The sequence below is a fragment of the Gigantopelta aegis genome, chromosome 6, assembly GCF_016097555.1.
Source record: "Gigantopelta aegis isolate Gae_Host chromosome 6, Gae_host_genome, whole genome shotgun sequence".
NCBI lineage: Eukaryota > Metazoa > Mollusca > Gastropoda > Neomphalida > Peltospiridae > Gigantopelta > Gigantopelta aegis.
In genome coordinates this window covers 23,438,231-23,459,153 of record NC_054704.1, presented here as the reverse complement: position 1 = coordinate 23,459,153, position 20,923 = coordinate 23,438,231, and the positions used below count along the sequence as shown (strand labels likewise).

Below are 20,923 nucleotides of genomic sequence, written 5' to 3'. Positions count from 1 at the left end.
CATGTCATTCTTCGCAAATAAATGTCAAGGACGTCTGCTTGAAAATGTGCTGTGTAGATGCTGCCCAGGATCAGTGACTGGTGTATCACCACCAACGAGTACAGCAATGGTAGCTTTCAGCACAGACGGGAACGAACACATGTAGGATACACCTAGCACCGAAACACTGACTTGTAATGGAGTCGTACCAGTTATCAGTCGGTGATTACAGCCATGTGTATTACGTTTTCATGATTATTAGTGTATCTGAATACCAGTATATGAATGTTTGTGTGTGTATATCTCTATGTATATCTATGTGTGTCTGTCATCTGTATCCCTGTGTATGTCTATGTGTGTATCCGTGTGACATCTGTATGTGTCTGTGTATATATATGCACATATGTGTGTCGTTCTATAATATGTATGATGTGTGTGTATTGAGTGTGTATGTGTCTGGATGTGGGTATATCTGAATGTGTTCGTGTGTGCATGTATGCGTTTGCGTCTGTCTGTGTCTTTCTGTCTGCTTGTCTTTCTCTCTCTGTGTTAACAAAAGCGAAAATATATCAAAGCGTACAAAGTAAATATTGTGTCCGTACCTCCGTAAATTTGTATTATTATATGTCATTAAAATTTATTGTTCATTTTGTAATAGCAATATTGTGTTTTATGTTTAACGTTTGTTTTCGTAAAATATCTGTATGACTTTACAGTTATCTTGATTTATCTTGATGGGTGTATTAGTACATATCATTTACATTCGTTGCTCATTTTGTGACAACAATATTGCTTTTTATGTTTATCATTTGTTTTCACAATTCTGTATCACTTTACAGCTGTTTGGATTTATCTTGATGTTTTGACGATATATTAAATAAACTAGCATGGCTGACTTTTATGGAAATTCTGTTTCAAATAACTAATTTTAAAAAAAGTCTTTTTTATGAAAAAAGAGAAATGACCAAGATAAATAATAGTTTATGTATAATTCTGTTTAACATGCATACAGATCAGGAAGAATCTGTTGTCCTTGGTAGTGGCAGTCCATCTATAGGCACTATGACATGATGAAACGTACTTTTGACTCTGTTGTCCTTGGTAGTGGCAGTCCATCTATAGGCACTATAACATGATGAAACGTACTTTTGACTCTGTTGTCCTTGGTAGTGGCAGTCCATCTATAGGCACTATAACATGATTAAACGTACTTTTGACTCTTTTGTCCTTGGAAGTGGCAGTCCATCTATAGGCACTATAACATGATGAAACGTACTTTTGACTCTGTTGTCCTTGGTAGTGGCAGTCCATCTATAGGCAATATAACATGATGAAACGTACTTTTTACTCTGTTGTCCTTGGTAGTGGCAGTCCATCTATAGGCACTATAACATGATGAAACATACTTTTGACTCTGTTGTCCTTGGTAGTGGCAGTCCATCTATAAGCACTATAACATGATGAAACGTACTTTTGACTCTGTTGTCCTTGGTAGTGGCAGTCCATCTATAGACACTATAACATGATGAAACGTACTTTTGACTCTGTTGTCCTTGGTAGTGGCAGTCCATCTATAGGCACTACAACATGTTGAAACGTACTTTTGACTCTGTTGTCCTTTGTAGTGGCAGTCCATCTATAGGCACTATAACATATTGAAACGTACTTTTGACTTATCTACCATTTTACTGATAACCTCATCCACTCCAATTTCATGGCTCACACACGTATCAGACAAATCACAAATATCCTCTAGGTCTCGTGTTACGCTTCTGGCCGTAGCCCTAGTCTTTACACACGCAGGATAACTAACCTCATCAACCTCACACTCTTTTATGGGTAAAGAGCTGTCTTTAATTAACAATTGGTCACATTTCGGCTGACAACATTGACTAGTCAAATCATTACCCAACAAAACTCCTATGTTTTCAACAGGCAAGTCCTTCACAACACCCATAACGACTGGTCCCGTCACAAACTTCGAACACAAGAAAACCTTATGTAACCTGACAACCATATTTTCTCCAGTAACCGAGGTTAAAGCCAAACTACGTCCTGTATCTGAATTCTCAATACCAGCTAAAAACTCTTGCGTGATCAGACTCTGACTACACCCGATATCTCTATAGATTGATATTGCCTTAGGACTCAATTCTTGTTTCACATCACAAACCATACCAGTGGACACATACGGGTTTACTTTCTCTGTTTACGGAGCTGACCTCACTAAACCGACCACGTGCGCATTATCGCGTTTCCTTTTAAAACAGTCCCCGACAAGATGGTTATCCTTTTTACAGTAACTGCAATGTGGACGAAAAGTTCGTGCATTGGCTTATTATGCAGGTTTATCCTTACTTTGCCCACCAGGTGCATTCCTTGCCTGACTAGCTGACCAACTAGAAGACTCTCCCCGATAGTTACTTTGCCGGGAAAAACCTGGCTGAAATTTCTTCTTATCACCCTGTTGTAAAGAGCTACCCTGTACTGCCTGAGCTTTGTGTATTAACACGTAATCATCTGCGACTATGCCTGCCTCCTCTATCCTTTTGACATCACGATCCTCTAAATGAATACGTAAGCTAACTGGTAATCCATTTTTAATGTCCTGTAAGATCAACAACTCCCGTAACTCGGTATATGACTCTACCTGATGAGAAACAACCCATTTAACAAACATCCCTGCCTTCTTAGCCACACACTCACTATAAGACTGACCCTGCGTTTTTCTCAACTCGCTATACCGTAAACGATAATCCTCAGGTCGTAATTCATACGCCCTCAACACTGCCGCCTTAACTAGGTCGTACTGACTTGCTTGCTCATCACTCATTGAATTATAAGCTACACTAGCCTTCCCCTTAAACTTAGACACGGCTAACAATGTCCACTTAGACTGCGGCCAATTTAGCTGCTTAGCGGCCCGTTCAAAAAGTTGGAAGAACATATCTACCTCCTGGTCATCAAATACAGGCACTGATCTATAAGCCTCCGACATGTTAAAACCATTTCCTGCCTCACGTCTAACTTCTTCAGTATTCAACTTTAACTCATGTTCCACCTTTAATTTTGTTAACTGGAATTCTCTATCTCTATCTTCTATATCCCTCTCTTCTCTTTCTCTCTCTCTCACTCTCTCTCTCTCTCTCTCTCTCTCTCTCTCTCTCTCTCTCTCTCTCTCTCTCTCTCTCTCTCTCTCTCTCTCTCTCTCTCTCTCTCTCTCTCTCTATATCTATCTATCTCTCTCTCTATCTTCTCTATCTTCTTTCTCTCTATCCCTCTCTTCTCTTTCTCTCTCTCTCTCTATCCCTCTCTTGTCTTTCTCTATCCCTATATCTATTTTCTCTATCTCTATCTTCTTTCTCTCTATCCCTATATTCTTTTTCTCTATCCCTCTCTTCTCTTTCTCTCTCTCTTTCTCTCTCTCTCTCTCTCTCTCTCTCTCTCTCTCTCTCTCTCTCTCTCTCTCTCTCTCTCTCTCTCTCTATCTAATGCACGTTCTTCTCTTTCGTACTCAAGTTTTTTAAAAGCTAATTGTTGTTCCACACTTAACTCATTTATCTCTATCTCTGGAACAATCTCACTGTCTTCCATAACAGGCCTATCACCAAAAACTTCCTGGATAATAATTGTCTTTATATCACCTAATGTTTTAGCTGATGTTAAATCAATTTTCGCTCACCCGCGATTTCAACTAACTCGGCCTTACGTGCTCGCTTAATCTCCACTACACTGAGCGTAGGCCTATCCAGCAAATTCTTATCCATGATTAGATATGACGCACTTATTATTAATTAATTTTCTAGTGAACAACGGTGCTACTTCTGGTTATTTGTAAAAATAATTTATAAAGCCCCCATTTACAAACAATACTTTTTTAAAATATGCATGTCCCGTTTCAGATCCGGGACGAGCGCCCCAATTTTCTACTCCTGTCACGGGGATTCTACAATACCCGTAACTGAATGAAACACGATTATCAAAATATCTCTCCTAATTGTATATCTTTTAGATCTCTCTGTAACAGGCAGTATATACCCGCTTTGGCTCGTCTATGTATGATCAGAGATACGATCTTATATAAAGTATATATTATTATAGCACGTTTAGTTCACTAGAAAACACAACAAAAACACAATACACTATGGAATCTGTATTAACCTACACTGACAAATGTACAGCCGCAGTAGTTAATTAATAACAACAATAATAACAACCCAGAACTGATCACTTAATTAGTTAATCTCTAGGTGTCTAGTTTACACAATATGCTAATCACTTCACCGTGACACAACACCCACACGTGTGATAATTGAGAAACGCTTCCAGGGGAACTTAATTAATAAAGGAATTACAGCTCTATTCCTAACTGGTTAATTTTTAATTAACCCTAACTACTCATTCAGTAACCTTGTAACACAGAATTAATACTGGTACCTATCACAATACAGACAATAACCTACAGTTTACCTAGGTCTTCTAGGATGACTGGCTAAGCTTTATATTACCAAATACTCGTATAAATATAGAACAGTAAGACTACGATTTACTTCGTCAGATGACCGAAGACACTGTCTAAATAATATTGGTATAATACAGCATTAAAATATTTAAAAGTCACATCAATCACATCAAGGTTATACAACAGAGCAGAAATAATATATTTACCAAAGTCCAAACAGACTAACGTTCCCTGGGAGCCGTCCTTTTTGCTTCTGGCCATAACTCTAAAACACTAGCTATTTATTATAAATCGAATATCGCCTGGGGGTACATCGCGGCACCGAATCTTATCATCTGATATTCCGAATCTTATCATCTGATATTCCACCTCTCCCAGAGTTGGTATATTTTTCTCTGATCGTCAGACTGGCTGTCGCCATCGTCGCCAAATCACGGTTGTAAAAACCGCACTCGCAGAGGTATTACGTAACTACTCGCCACATGGCCTCCGCACCTGGCTAAGTGTGTACGGTCGCGCGGAGGTATTACGTAACCAAGTGCACACGACCCTCTAAAACAATTAACATCGCCACAGGCGAAAAGATAATTAAGAGCATGTACCGTCACAGCACTGTAACATGTTGAAACGTACTTTTGACTCTGTTGTCCTTGGTAGTGGCAGTCCATCTATAGGCACTGTAACATGTTGAAACGTACGTTTGACTCTGTTGTCCTTGGTAGTGGCAGTCCATCTATAGGCACTATAACATGTTGAAACGTACTCTTGACTCTGTTGTCCTTGGTAGTGGCAGTCCATCTATAGGCACTATAACATGATGAAACGTACTTTTGACTCTGTTGTCCTTGGTAGTGGCAGTCCATCTATCGTCAATATAACATGTTGAAACGTACGTTTGTCTCTGTTGTCCTTGGTAGTGGCAGTCCATCTATAGGCACTATAACATGATGAAACGTACTTTTGACTCTGTTGTCCTTGGTAGTGGCAGTCCATCTATCGTCAATATAACATGTTGAAACGTACGTTTGTCTCTGTTATCCATGGTAGTGGCAGTCCATCTATAGGCACTATAACATGTTGAAACGCACATTTGACTCTGTTGTCCTTGGTAGTGGCAGTCCCTCTATAGGCACTATAACATGTTGAAACGTACTTTTGACTCTGTTGTCCTTTGTAGTGGCAGTCCATCTATAGGCACTATAACATGTTGAAAGGTACTTTTGACTCTGTTTTGTACTGATGTACATATTTTAATTATAATAACGACTTTTATCGCATATTATTGAACCGATTTAATTTAACAATTATGTTGACCTCCCTGCTAGGGAAGAACTTTGAACTGATACTAGTTGATTTAATTTTTCCACTAGAAGCTTACATTGCTTGCAAGCTACATGGAAGAAAGGAAGGAAATGTTTTATTTAACGACACACTCATCACATTTATTTTACGGTTATATGACGTGAGACATATGGTTAAGGACCACACTGATATTGAGAGTTGAAACCCGCTGTCGCCACTTCGTGGGCTACTCTTTTTGATTAGCAACAAGGGATCTTTTATATGCACCATCCCACAGACAGGATAGCACATACCATGGCCTTTGTTACACCAGTTGTGGAGCACTGGCTGGAACGAGAAATAGCCCAATAGGCCAACGACGGGGATCGACCCCAGACTGATCGCGCATCGAACGGGCGCTTAACCACTGGGCTACGTCCCGCCCCTCCCAGCTACATGGTCTACTAGTCACTACAGGTACACAATCTGTTTCTCTAGAAAACGTTATCACATATGTTGTATGTATTGGTATACATTTTATGTATAGGTGTCTTAGCAGCTAACTGTGGTTGTAAAATAATATTTCCACCATCATCTTATGCCACCAAAACAAAATTCTGTTCTGTTCTTTTTTGTTCTGTCCAGTCAAAGCATAATTTTAATTTGTGCTTGATTTTCCTGATTATATTAAATAAAGTTCAAGCATGGTGTCCTTCGCATACCACTAACCCCTTTCGTGGACAGACGGCCTAGATAGCTGATATATGTGTCCAGGAAAGCGTGCTTGAATCTCAATTGAATATAAGCAAAGTTAAAATTAAATGTTCGAGATATGATTACGATTTGTTTTTGTATGTAATGAAAGTATTGCCAGTCATTTGTCTAGGCTAAACATGACTACTTCTCAGCACGTCATAGGTTCTTTTTAAAAGTTTGTTTTGTCAAACATTTTGTAATTCTGCGATATAGCCTTAGATAGGAAACCTGCTACATATTTGCTATTAGTTTTCATGGGATCTTTTATATTCACCATCCCACAGACAGGATATCACATACCATTGCCTTTGATATACAAGTTGTGATGCACTGGCTGGAATGAGAAATAACCCAATGGGCCACTGCTGGGATCGATCCTAGACCGACCGCGCATCGGAAAAGCGCTTTACCACTAGACTACACCCCGCCCCTGTTAGATTCTTAACTTCGCCTACTTGTAAAATGATTCACGCCTACTTCAAATGAACAGATTAATATGTTTATCTCCTGATCAAATTACTTATTAAAGGTGTAAAGACTGTTAAAAACTATCACAAATTAAAACAAAACACCAACCAGATATTGGTTGTATGATCAATTTGTTCGGAGAAACCATTATTGCCGATCTAATATATTTCCCCGGAACAATATATTTAATTTTTCAGCCGAATGGTATTAATATTTCTATATTACAGTCGATTAACCTTTCTTGAAATAATGTCTCTTTTCAAAAGGACAATTAGTAATGTCCGACTTTTCTTATTATTTAAACTAATTGCTTTTAGAGAAAACAAGTTGACGTGTATAAATACACCAGCTACTGTACATATAACATACCAGGGCCGTACATATCGGTGGGAGCAGATACAGTTTGGTCTAAAAGTGCCCTGGGCCCCGTCCCACAAACCGATCTAATGTACATGTAGTTATACACTTAAGTTGATCTTAGCGCCAAGATCGCACCGTGGAACGGGGCCCTGGGAATTATATATTAATGTACCCTGATTCCTTTTTTTTTTTTTTTTTTTTTTTTTTACTGCCTACGTACCCCCCCCACCCCCCCCCCCCCCCCCCCCCCCCCCATCCAAGAATTATTTTAGGCTAGGCATGGTCGTAGATACAGTGTTGAATCTTATTATATCGTTAATAACCGGCCTCGGTGGCATCGTGGCAGGCCATCGGTCTACAGGCTGGTAGGTACTGGGTTCGGATCCCAGTCGAGGCATGGGATTTTTAATCCAGATACCGACTCCAAACCCTGAGTGAGTGCTCCGCAAAGCTCAATGGGTAGGTGTAAACCACTTGCACCGACCAGTGATCCATAACTGGTTCAACAAAGGCCATGGTTTGTACTATCCTGCCTGTGGGAAGCGCAAATAAAAGATCCCTTGCTGCCTATCGGAAGAGTAGCCCATGTAGTGGCGACAGCGGGTTTCCTCTCAAAATCTGTGTGGTCCTGAACCATATGTCTGACGCCATATAACCGTAAATAAAATGTGTTGAGTGCGTCGTTAAATAAAACACTTCTTTCTTTCTTTTTATATCGTTAATACTGCGGTAAGGCGAAAACAATAATGGATATAAGCTGTGAAAGGTAGAACTATACCGAACAGTATTTCACAGAGTCAAACTTTGAAATGCCCCCTACTATAAATCCTGTTAGTGATGATATATGCAACAGTACTTTTGTTAAAAAAGGATTGTGCTATTTGGTCAGGAAATTCGAGTAATATGATTTGTTAATGGTACATTACATGGTGTATTATATTAGACCTACTAACCGCGACCTCCAAAGTGTATTGGAAGTCAGATCTCATATTAGTCAGATTTCAACCTCCACCCCCACTCCAACCCCTCCCTCCCCGAAAACTCCCTGAAAAAGAAAAAGAAAACCCCCACCCCAACAACAAAAAAGAGGTAATTAGAATTGGTTTTAAATTTCACGACAGATACCAAGGATACGATTATCTATGGCCTTATCGTTATTTGTTTATTTGATTTGTTTTTTTGTTTGCGTTTTTTTAAAAATGTCTTATTGTTTTGTACTGTAGGGCATAGGGGCAATGCTCCCTTGTCAAACGCTTGGCGTCCTTTAGAATATGTTAAATTTTAGCTATTGTGTGTGCCTTAATTATGTTTGCCTACCCTTAAAAATTTAACCCTCCCCCCCCCCCCTCCCCCTCGACTGACACCAGCTTGCTATGGACCTGGTGTGAGGTCACTACATCAATTTGTCTCTCATTAACCACTGAAAGACGGTCCATACAGCTAAGGTATGTAACACGATAGCGTGCTTGATTTCATGAAGTTAAAACAAACGAATGAAAGAAAAACAAGTCTAAATTAATCACATACTGACACCTGTTTGTGAATGTTTGCAACCATTTATCTTGTTTGTAAGAAAGTGAATATAAAAGTCGCCTTTACTTCTAAAGGGATCTCAAACACAATGTCCACCCGAAGAATTGCAGGATTCGTATTATGTAAGTGTCTAAATTAGTTATTAATTGTAACTCTCAGTGATTAATTTTTTGAGTCATATAAAAGTCAGTGTCTGGATTTGATAATATTAATTTTAATTCTCAGCGATTTTTTTTTGACTAATGTAATGTAAATGCCTGAATTTGTTATCATTAATTTTAACTGTCAATGAAAAAATTGGTCAACTAATGACATATAAGTGCCTGAATTTGTCGTAAGTAGTAGACCCGGTAAGTAGTAGACCCGGCACTTGAGCCTCATGTATGCAAATGAGTTAGATCACGTGGCCTGTCCTGTGCTCTGATTGATAGACGGGGGCGTGGCCTAATGACGCCACGGCGTGGTTAAGTTAAGCTGGATTTATACTTTTGACGCCGCCACCCGTCGTAATACGCTAGCATACGCTACGCCGGTTGGCAGCGTCATCTAGCGACTGCCGGCAAACAGAACCGCGCGTTTAGCGTCATTGTCCCAAGTGTAAATCACCGCTCGCAAGCGCCGACCTATTTTCATCCCACAGACAGGATAAAACATACCACGGCCTTTGTCCAGTTGTGCAGCAATGGTTGGGACGGAGAAAAACCCAATCAGAGAATGAATATACCAAGGAGGTTAGTATAGTCTAAGTCCATTCATTTTAAACCACAGAACGTCTCCCAGAATCTCTACCCAACGCCTCGCCTTCTTCATTTGGTCTTTAAAATCGGATCGTTACCATAGTTTGACACCCAATAGTCGATGTATTTTTCGTGCTGGGGTGTCGTTAAACATTCATTCATTCATTCATTCATTCAAATCAGACCTAGTCGGGACGTACAAACACTTAAACGTTTGAACGTCATTGATTAACCTCTCATTTATGTTTTCCATGTTTTCCATGTCTGTCGAACCAATCTAGTGCACTCCCTACAGTGTTGAAAATTAACATGAAAAGCATGGTCGCCAGCAGGGCCAGTTGAAGAAAAATCTTACTGGCCCTGCTCAAATTCAACTAGCCCTCCAATTATCACATTGAAATTTAATTGTACAGCAAAATTCTAAAGTAGAATGTTCTTTATTGAATAATAACCATGTGCTCACCCTACACAGTCCATTTCTTTTAACAGAAAGAAAGAAAGAAATGTTTTATTTAACGACGCACTCAACCCATTTTATTTACGGTTATATGGCGTCAGACATATGGTTAAGGACCACACAGATTTTGAGAGGAAACCCGCTGTCGCCACTTCATGGGCTACTCTTTCCGATTAACAGCAAGGGATCTTTTATTTGCGCTTCCCACAGGTAGGATAGCACAAACCATGGCCTTTGTTGAACCAGTTATGGATCATTGGTCGGTGCAAGTGGTTTACACCTACCCATTGAGCCTTGCTGAGCACTCACTCAGGGTTTGGAGTCGGTATCTGGATTAAAAATCCCATGCCTCGACTGGGATCCGAACCCAGTACCTACCAGTCTGTTGGCCGATGGCCTAACCACGACGCCACCGAGGCCGGTTTTCTTTTAACAAGAAAAAATGTTTTTTTTACAAATTACCATTACATTATACAGATTAAATATCATTTTTAATACAGGGGTGAAGACAAAATGCTACAACAGCCAAGGTATGCAACTTGACAGAGACAATACCTAAAGTAAAATATAATGCAGGGGGAAGGGGAGACTAAAGGTAGAACAGCGCGTACTTTAGTAAATTAGTCTGGGAGTCCTCTTTGCGGCAATACAAGAAGGATGAAATATACTTTGTGGCGGTGTAAGACGAGGCACTAGATAGAGATCCATTGAATAATCCACTATTTTGCCAAATGCCCATTCGACGGCCCTGCTCATGTAATTCGGTTGTTATTTCATTGTTATTTTTATATGCGCGCATGCACTCACGTTAGTTAAAACTACAAGATAGATTCTGAAATAAGCTAATTAAATATGGTTCATTTTTACCATAACACTGAATGAATGAATGAATGTTTAACGACACCCCAGCACGAAAAATACATCGGCTATTGGGTGTCAAAATATGGTAATGCAAACAAATAAGGTGATGATCAACATCAATATAAAAATTCAAGATTTAAATAAAAACAGTGTAAAGAACTGTGCAAAAATACAAATATCACAGATATATACTGACTTTTACTCAAAATTTCAATTTGTGCTGTATTGGCCATTCTCAAAGAAAAGGTTACACCCCTGCACCACGGTGAGGTTACAGCACGCGCAGGAGCCATAACACTGAATAACAATTGTCAAAAAGTAGGTCTACTGGATAATTATGGCGTATCCAGTCCATTGCAATAAACCGGATTTGCAGATTTAAAAAATACATGCAGTGTCTGCAATACATTTTGAGTTTTATTTTTTGGAAAGACCCGACCCAAAACCACAGAAGCCAAGTCTGGTGCTGTCAAAATATAGAGCATGTTCTATGTCTTCTGTTACTGTAGTTGGTGCCAGCACAGACGCGGTGTGTTTTGTCACAGTTTCAGTGGGGTTGTTTTAACCAGTACCATACTGGTCAGACCTTAAAATCGATGGTCGTCCAAAGGACTACCTTTGTAAAATTCTTAGTCGCCCTTAATCAATAAAGGTCGCCACGGGTCAAACCTGTCCCTATTATGTGTTGTGGAATGAATTACGACGGGTGACGGCGTCAAAAGTATAAATCCATCCTTAATGGCTTTGGCAGCTGTCAGCTGAACACGGTGACCTTGGTTAATGGCTATAGCAGCTGGGTGAGCGTGGAAACCTGACCACTAAGCGTGACGTCAGTGTAAAATAATAGATTTTGCAGCTGTCGGGGGTGAGTGGATAAGAATAAACTAGTTTCAGCCAGTTCTATAAACGTGTTCAGACATGTTCGCGTGCTGATCTCGAGATAGCGTTGGTATGCCATTCGAAAAAAACCTACATTATTATCGGCCTCGGTGGTGTAGTGGTTAAGACTTAAGACTGGTAGGTACTGGGTTCGCATCGAAGTATCAACTGGTGCAAGGTCACTACCTAACCTTTTCACTAACTACTACCTCCCACTATCCTGGTCAGATGGCCCCAGATAGCTGATGTGTGTGTGTGTGTGTGTGTGTGTGTGTGTGTGTTTGTGTGTTTGTGTCCAGGATAGCGTCCTTAAACCTTAATGGACTATTGGACCAGTATTAGACCGGAGAATCTCACTAACAACGAAGGACTATCCCCACTGTCCTAGATAGCCCCAGATAGCTGACGTGTGTGTGCACAGGATAGCACGTTTGAACCTTAATTGGATAGAGGTACTGAACATAAATATAACCCAACACATTATTTACAGTGTCCCATGTTTTGAAACTTTATTTATATTCTGTTCACAAAGAAAGAGTTCTCCACTTGCCACAGAGGCTATCAGAGAATATATGAAATAATAGTATCGACATTAATGAGAAGCACGTGAAAAGAAATATTAAAATGTTTCTTGTGAAATGAACTGTGTCTGCCTGGCTGAATAAAGAAATATGATACCCTGAGTCGAAACAGATGTCTTTTTAGCAGACGAAGAAGAAGAAAGAGATGACAGCAGGGGAAGAAAGGAATGTGTGACACCCCAGCCCATTACGTTAAAAGCGGAAATGATTAAAATAAAAGAAAGGAATGCGTAGATACACTCAACCAGCAGTTAGTAGGGAAAGAAAGACATATGTGTTAAGGAGAAGAAGGAATGTTTGTTAAGGAAAAGAAAGTAATGTCTGTTATTGAGAAGAAAGGCACGTGTTAAAGAGAAGAAAGAAACGTGTGTTAAAATAAATAAAGAAATGTGTGTGACACCCCAGCCCATTGCTTTGAAAACAGACATTATTATAAAAATAAAAGAAAGAAATGTGTAGATGCCTTAATCAGTAGGGGAAGAAAGGAATATGTGTAACACCCCAGCCCATTGCTTTGAAGAAAAGAATGTTTAACGTGTGACTGCAACTCAACGCTCCAAACTAACCTATGATCAAGGGAAACAACTGCATTTTAAACTTCCCTATAATACTAGCCTTACAGGGCCGTTTAATATACATTTTACAGGGGCAAGACGTAGGACAGTGGTCAGTCTAGGATCGATCCGCGTCGGTGCCCCCTTAGGCTATATCCAACCAATGCACCACGACTGGTATATCAAATGTGCTATCCTGTCCTGTGCACACATCCCTTGCTATTATAAAATAGCGGGTAGCGGCAGAAATATCAACTGTTTGACATCCAGTAAGCAATGACAAATCCAGTAGTGTCACGGAGTAAAAAACACACAAGAAACCCCAAACAAACGCAATGGTTTAGTTTTCATTTATTTGTTATTACAACCATTAGTCTACTGACACATATATAATGGACGCACATTGGGTTACATCGAGAGGCCTTAAGGGTGACATGTGAATATTATTATTAGTGTTCATTTCTCTTCATCATCTTCGTCAATACTGGAATCATCATTGGTGTCGCCATCGTCTACGTCATCCAAAATTTGCTGATACAGGAACGATACTTATTTAATTCAGAACGAATCTGTGGTCTCACTGACTGTAGAAGTTTCCTCGTGGTGGAGCCTTTGTCAAAGTTTTTTTCTTCTTCGTAGCGTTTCCTCTTGCTTTCAAAATAGTCACGACTGATGTCGAATTCATGCTCGTTCATCAGACGTACGCCTTCGTTTTCCAGATCGGGTGAAGGCTCGTCTTCATTTCCCTCCTCGCATGTTTTAAATCGCAGATGTTGCTGCAAGTCGCTCCCGTCTTTAAAGACCAGATCACACGTATCGCAAGACTGCATCTTCTTGACCTTTTTCAGATAAGGTTCTACCTCATCATCGTCTTCGTCGTCACTTTCGTAGGCGGACATGCCTGGTATGTTTCTCTTGAATGCGTCCCTTTGAGTGATTTACATGTAGAATTCGTTCTTCGGTGGTGGTTGCAACTCTTCTGAGACATTATCCGTTATGTTTGTACTTTTATACCATTCGGACGGCCCCGTCTCTAAACCATTAGGTCGAAGGCACCAATGTTCGGGCGTGGTCGGTTTCAAGTCCACCAAAAGATGTCCGTAGAGCCTGTGGGTAGCTTCCTCAAACTGTTGCATCAAATGACGAGTATTTCCAGGATGCCAAGGTTAGGACTTGTTGCTTGTTGATGGGGTTGTTGAATAGTGCCATATAATGACAGTTTCTTCTCTGTGTCGGGTCTTTGCTGTGATACAAGTTCTGGTTGATGGCAGTCACCGAGAGGTTTCTGTGGTGACTTCCTTCTGTGAACAGGTCGGTGATACGAGGGTCTATTGCTGCTGTAGACATCAGGTTGTCCAACACGATGAGATTTCTGATTCTAGGATCCAAATAACGATTCTTTTCCAAATTTTCAGGTATACCTTGAACAAATTTCACTCGAATGGTTGCCCCAATGATGTCGTAGAGGGGTTGTCATCGTTTGTAGAGCCAGATATTACCACCCCTTAGCAGTTTGTATAACAAAAATGTCTTTCCACACGAAGTGGGTCCCGACACAATCATGGTGAACGAATGTATCAGCTTAAATGGTGGCTGCTGCTGTGGTGGTGGTGGCTGCTGCTGTGGTGGTAATGGTGGCTGCTGCTGCTGTGGTGGTGGTGGTGGCTGCTGCCGCTGCTGTTGTTGTCGTGGTGGCCGCTGCTGCTGTTGCTGTGGTGGTGGTGGTGGCTGCTGCTGTGGTGGTAGACCTTTAGCACTTTTTTTTTGAAAATGTCTTAACATGGCGTCTCTCCTCGAGAATGTGAAACCAGATTCTGAACATGACGACTCTAAATAAAATGACGATATCTGACCCACATAGTTCCTTTTATATAGTCTTTTTAGAAATGCTTCTGCCGTTTGGGTTCTGTGATTTTGTCCTCGTTTTCGTTTTTCCACGTGGGATCGTAGAGTTCTAGACAACGATCCACGCTGTACATCATCTGACTTTTCCCACCACGTTGAACTGCAAAATGAGGTTGAAGTTTGTCTTCTGCTTGCAGCTTGTAGAAACGGGTCCACTTATCCACGTTGGGAACGTACAACTAGTACCTATCTGACATGTTACTTCTCTGAAGGTTCTACCTCAAATGACGATATTACCCATTACCCGTTTTATTTATACTCTCTACAATTTCGCGCTTGCGCACAAAGATGTAGTTTGAATTTGTGTGATACGTATGACCCGTGCCCCCATCTCAAAGAATAGCTCATGCACGGCTTGGGGCCACCCTTACATTAATAACAAACAAAACGTGTTATTCACATGTTTCTTTTACAAAACGAAAAGTAGCACACCACAGCAATACGTGTTTAATGTCTGAACACATTGTTAATGTAGGGACATCTCGGGCACAGTCTGTAATGTTCCATCACGGGATCGTCCAAATTCTTCCATCTGTAGGCGCGTAGTCCACAACAGTAACAGACGACGGCATCGTGGTCTCCCGTGTAGAAAAAACCAGCCTTGGCGAGTTCCCTCGGTCTCTGACTCATCTGGATGAGCCACCGACCAAATGTGTAGAGTCGTCTGTAGAATCCTCTCATTTCGGGACGATGGCAGAACAAGTAATGTCTCAAGAGGCCATCTCATTCGTCATCGGCGTAGGCAACATCGTAGGCAGCATCGTAGGCAACATCGTAGGCAGGGTCCATTTTATATTCACGAGCAGCATCCGTTTGATCCGTGTCATACGTATGTGTGTTCTCATTTTATTTGGTAGTCACTATTTTTGCATTTGACCGTGTGTCTTTTAGAACATTTGCATACCAAGACGTCGTCACTGCTACCGCTACTACTGCTGCTACAACTTCTACTGTTGCCGTCCATTTTAGAATATCCCGAAGCCATTTGGAGCGTACGTCTTCTCTCTAGCAATATCTCTGAATGAATGCCAATCGTTCTAACTCTGGGTTTTTTTTATACACTTCGAATGGCATACCCACGCTATCTCGAGGTCAGCACGCGAACATGTCTGAATAGGTTTATAGAACTGGCTGAAACCAGTTTGTTCTTATCCTCACTCACCCCCGACAGCTGCAATATTCATTACTTTACACTGACGCCACACTTAGAGGTCAGGTTCCCACGCTCACCCCAGCCTCTTTTCTCGTAACCCAATACCCTTTTTGCTGACCCCTATTCACACTGGTCACCGAAGTCAACCGAGAGCTGTCAAAGTCAATAACCCCGTTAAAGTAGCATCCCCACACTTAAACCTGACAGCTGTCAAACCCAGTCACCCGGTCACCAAGGTCAAATAACAGCTGCCAAAGTCATTAACCCCCGTTAGAGTCCTCACGCTTAAAGGTCACCCAGCTGCTATAGTCATTAACCCAAGTCACCGAGGTCACTTAGAGGTCAACCACGCCGTGATGTCATTAGCCCACACCCCATCAACCAATCAGAGCGCAGGACAGGTCACGTGACCTACCTCGTTTGCATACATGGTGCTCAACAGACGGGTCTACTACTAATGTAATGTAAGTGCCTGAATTTTCTTATTATTAATTTGAATTCTCCGTGATATTGTTTTTTTTTACTCGTGTGGTGTAAGTGGCTCAGTTTGTTAGGATCGATCATTCTACTAGTATATTAAAGTTTTGTTTTCGTTAACGACATCACTAGAGCACATTGATTCATTAATCATCGACTATTGGATGTCAAACATTTGATAATTTTGACATATGGTCATAATTGAGGAAACCCGTCTACTAGTATTTATGCTTTTCCCGTAGCAACCAATGTTCCACAACTGGTATACTCAAGGTCGTTGTATATACTGTCTTATCTAAGGAAAAATGCATATAGAAAATTTCTTGCTGCTTATTCGATAAGAGTAACCTGTGTAGTAGAAGCAGATTTCCTCCCTCTCTATCGACCAAATGCCGAAATAATAATATTAGACATCAAATAGCCATAGTTTAAAATGTTCTAAGGTGTCGATAAATAAATATTCCTTTCCTTTCCTTTATAAAGATTAATTCTTACCCTCCTTACCCACCACTACAAACTAAATAGAAGTAGTTGTTTTATAATGAAAGATTGACTACATTTCTTTTTGTTATTTTTGAGGTATATTTTACCATAATTATATATTCAAGTAACAAATACGTACCTCTACTAAAATATGAATATTGGATATTGTTCATACAGTTTCATCATATTCGTACAATAATGTACAATATTAAAGATTAGGGGTCGTTATCTTCGTATGTGCATGGGGTGATTTTTCTTTTAAGATTTGTTTCACAAATTGATTTTGATTTATCACATTGTAGAAGTTAAAAGTGAGAGGAACAAAATGGTAAAAACAATTTCCAGTACAATCGATTTCTTGAAAAAACATTGAGAATTCCTCTCTTTTTTGTGTGCCTCTTGTATTATTAATACTTTCATTTACTTTGTTCACGTAGAAAGGCACAGAATAGCATGATTGAACCGTAACTAAATAGTGTAGTACAATGCTTATTTCAATGGAAGATTCCATACCATACCATATTATTACACAATACCATAATCAAACCATATTGCTAAATGTGAAAACTAGGATGAATCAGAGGTCTGAACATATTGTCTGGTTTGTTTGTTTAATTCAAACTGATGGTTTTTGCTTTAAATCACGTAATGTCTTACAATAGACTATTTGTGATGACAGTGTTCTATGTTTGATTGTAGAGTATCTGTCGCAAAATTCTGTGCCCATTAGTTAAAGTACTCAAATGACAGGAATGTAAAACTGTTATTTCGGATTTGTTTTATGATCATTACATCATATATGTATAGACGTAACAACGCAAATACCTCTCTGTGAAACACACAAGATAAGACCATACATATTTCGGGCCATTACTGAACTGAAGAGAGATATCATATCCAGATTAAAGTTGTGTTCCTCTTTCACGAAGGCGCACGCTGTCCGCATTGAATACAGTAACGGCACAATGAGTGTAGATTACAAGATGCAGCTTCATGTGTACCCTTTTAACGCTATCAGAGATGATCTAGAAGGAAACCTGTTAGATGCCTTCAGCAGAACAGTATTTTCAGAGGTATACTTTGTTGATAATCAAACTGTCTAATTTTCCATCAGTAATAAATGTCCCACATGGGACTCGACCGCTCAGATCAATTCCGCGAAGTGCGAAGGACTATTTATGGAACTAGTCTCCAAGAAGGAACCACAAAGGTTGCTAATGCATGATGCTCATCTGATTGTCAGTGGCATGCTATGGTGTGCACAAGTTGAACTCAACTCGACAAAGTACACGATCGAAGAAAATTCAAGCAGTATCGTGATCGACGCAACACACAGAACACTGACACAGAGCGAATATCAACTCACTGACAGGGGAACTGTAAAAGTATGTCTGTTCGACTTTCAGAGGAATCAGACTGTGCTGCCTCCTAACATATCTTCGACGATTAGTGGTTTACTGTCCATGATTTGCACGAGTGTTTCTTTAGCATTTTTGATTATTTCTGTCATGGTGTCTATTGTTATACCTGATCTGAGAACTGGAGGTGTATGTTGAAGCCCAAAATATCCCAACTGCCCAAGATGTCTCAGTTGGAACATCTTGGGCAACTGGACATTTTGGGCTTCAACAGATGTATCTACCGACTCCAAACCCTGAGTGAGTGCTCCGCAAGGCTCAATGGGTAGGTGTAAACCACTTTCACCGACCAGTGATCCATAACTGGTTCAACAAAGGCCATGGTTTGTGCTATCCTGCCTGTGGGAAGCGCAAATAAAAGATCCCTTGCTGCTAATCGGAAAGAGTAGCCCATGTAGTGGCGACAGCGGGTTTCCTCTCTCAATATCTGTGTGGTCCTTAACCATATGTCCGACGCCAAATAACCGTAAATAAAATGTGTTGAGTGCGTCGTTAAATAAAACATTTCTTTCTTTCAACAGGTGTATCCTTAGGCTAAATGCCTTGACCCTCAAAAATATGAAATTGTAAAGGTTCACTGTAATGACTATGGGTATGTGTATTTATTGCGGTAATTAAATGTATTTAAATATGTGCAAAGTTTGCTATACGACAATTTTCTTTCGTTTATAGAAATGTTTTTATTGTAATTAACATTCCCAGTTGTTTGGTAAAACAGTTTCATAAAATCGTTGAATATTAGTTTTAGAACCGCAGTTGTAGACTTTACAATTATTTATGAATTTCATATTATAATACAATACTCTGAAGTATATTTTGCGATATACTATCTGGCTAAGCCATTGTATACATGTTTACTGGGTTCGCATCCCGGTACTGCCTCCCACCCAAATGTGGCATGTGTTAGAATTGGTTAGGAATGTTTACTTTCTAATTTCATCATTTCCATGTGTTTTTGTTTGTTACATAAGATATTGGAATGCACTAAGTTCACACTCTTTGCTATTGACTAACCATTAACACCTGTCCTATGGCTGAGGGTGTTATTAAATCTTAATTGGTTATAAGCACGAGAATAAGTTAAAGAAAATACGATTATTTATGAATCTTCTGTATCAGGCCCGTACGCAGGGGGGTGGGGGTGGGGGTGGGGTGGTGCGAGGGGTGCGTACGCACCACCCAAAGTCTGCCGAGATCCGTCCGTGGATGTGTAAAAAATATTTTGAGGCAAAGAAACATTTCAAATTTACTTCCCAGAATGCAGGAAAATGCATCTCCTGCATTCTAGATTTAAAAACATTTGGGCCGTCAATTACACCCCCCCCCCCCCCCCTATAAATTTCTGCGTACGGGCCTGTGTATGCAATGTACGAGTAGTATGTTTAGTCTTTTGTTTGGACAAATATATGGGCCAACCATGACTACTTCTAGGCACGCCATAGGTTGTTAAAAAGATTTTTGTTTAACGACACCACTAGAGCACATTCATTTGTTAATTATCGGTTATTCGACAAAGGCGTAGCGCCCAATGCACACAGTACGCACGTGCGTAATTAAAAAAAAATCCGGAAATAGGTCGAGGCTGTCCGCAATTGTTCTATAAAATGTCCTCTTCGCTTTTCAGTAATTAAGTTTCCCCAATAAAGCGGCGTGTGTAATGCTAAAATGTTTCTGGCTAGCCGCTGTTGGATATCAAACATTTGGTAATTTTAACATAGTCTTAGAGAGGAAACCCGCTACATATTTCCATTAGTAGCAAGGGATCTTTTATTTGCACCATCCCACAGACAGAAAAACAGATAATTCGGTCTTTGATATACCATTCGGTTTGCACTAGCTAGAACGAGAAATAGCTCAATGGGCCCACCGATGGCGATTGATCTTAGTGGACCACGCATCGGGCGAGCGCTTTCTTACTGGACTGCGACTGACCACTCCATTGTTTGTTACGCCTCTAACCCCGCCTACATATTAAATGAGTCAATGACCCACGCCTACTTGAAATAAATGTAGTGTTTTGATCGTCCCCTGATCAAATTATTTATTAAAGGTGTAAAGATGATTAAAAACCATCGCAAATTAAAACAAAATACCAATCAGACAGTGATTGTAATATCAATTTGTTCGGAGAAACCAATATTGCCGATCTAATATATTTCCCGGAACAATATATTTAATTTTTTTAGACAAATAACATTGACATTTCTATATTACATACAGTCAATTAACTTTTCTTGAAATAATGTCTCTCTTCAAAATGACAATAATATCCGGCTTTTGCCATTATTTGAATTAATTGCCAATATAGAAAAGAAAATAACGCGTATATCACTAAAGGCGACGCTACACGATACGGGTGCCACACACGAGAATAGCCGATTAAAGCTGTATCCTAACCGGCCGCGAGCCACGCGAGGGGTGCGAATTTTAGAATGAATGAATGAATGAATGAATATTTAACAACACCCCGACTACTATTACTACTACAGCTGCTACTGCTACTACTACTACCGCTACTGCTACTATTACTACTACAGCTGCTACTGCTACTACTACTACTACTACAGGTGCTACTGCTA

At 40.1% G+C, this 20,923-nt stretch overlaps 1 protein-coding gene across 1 annotated transcript in view; it reads right to left on the bottom strand.

Moving 5' to 3' along the window:
- Window positions 1-20,847: 20,847 nt before the first annotated feature.
- The window catches only part of LOC121375572 (uncharacterized protein DDB_G0271670-like), a gene marked incomplete at both ends in the record, with an annotated part of 1,209 nt that continues 1,133 nt past the window's right edge, over window positions 20,848-20,923 (bottom strand). The window contains one exon of the mRNA XM_041503088.1: window positions 20,848-20,923. This exon is cut by the window's right edge and continues 1,133 nt beyond it. Within this exon, the coding sequence (XP_041359022.1) occupies window positions 20,848-20,923 (76 nt within the window).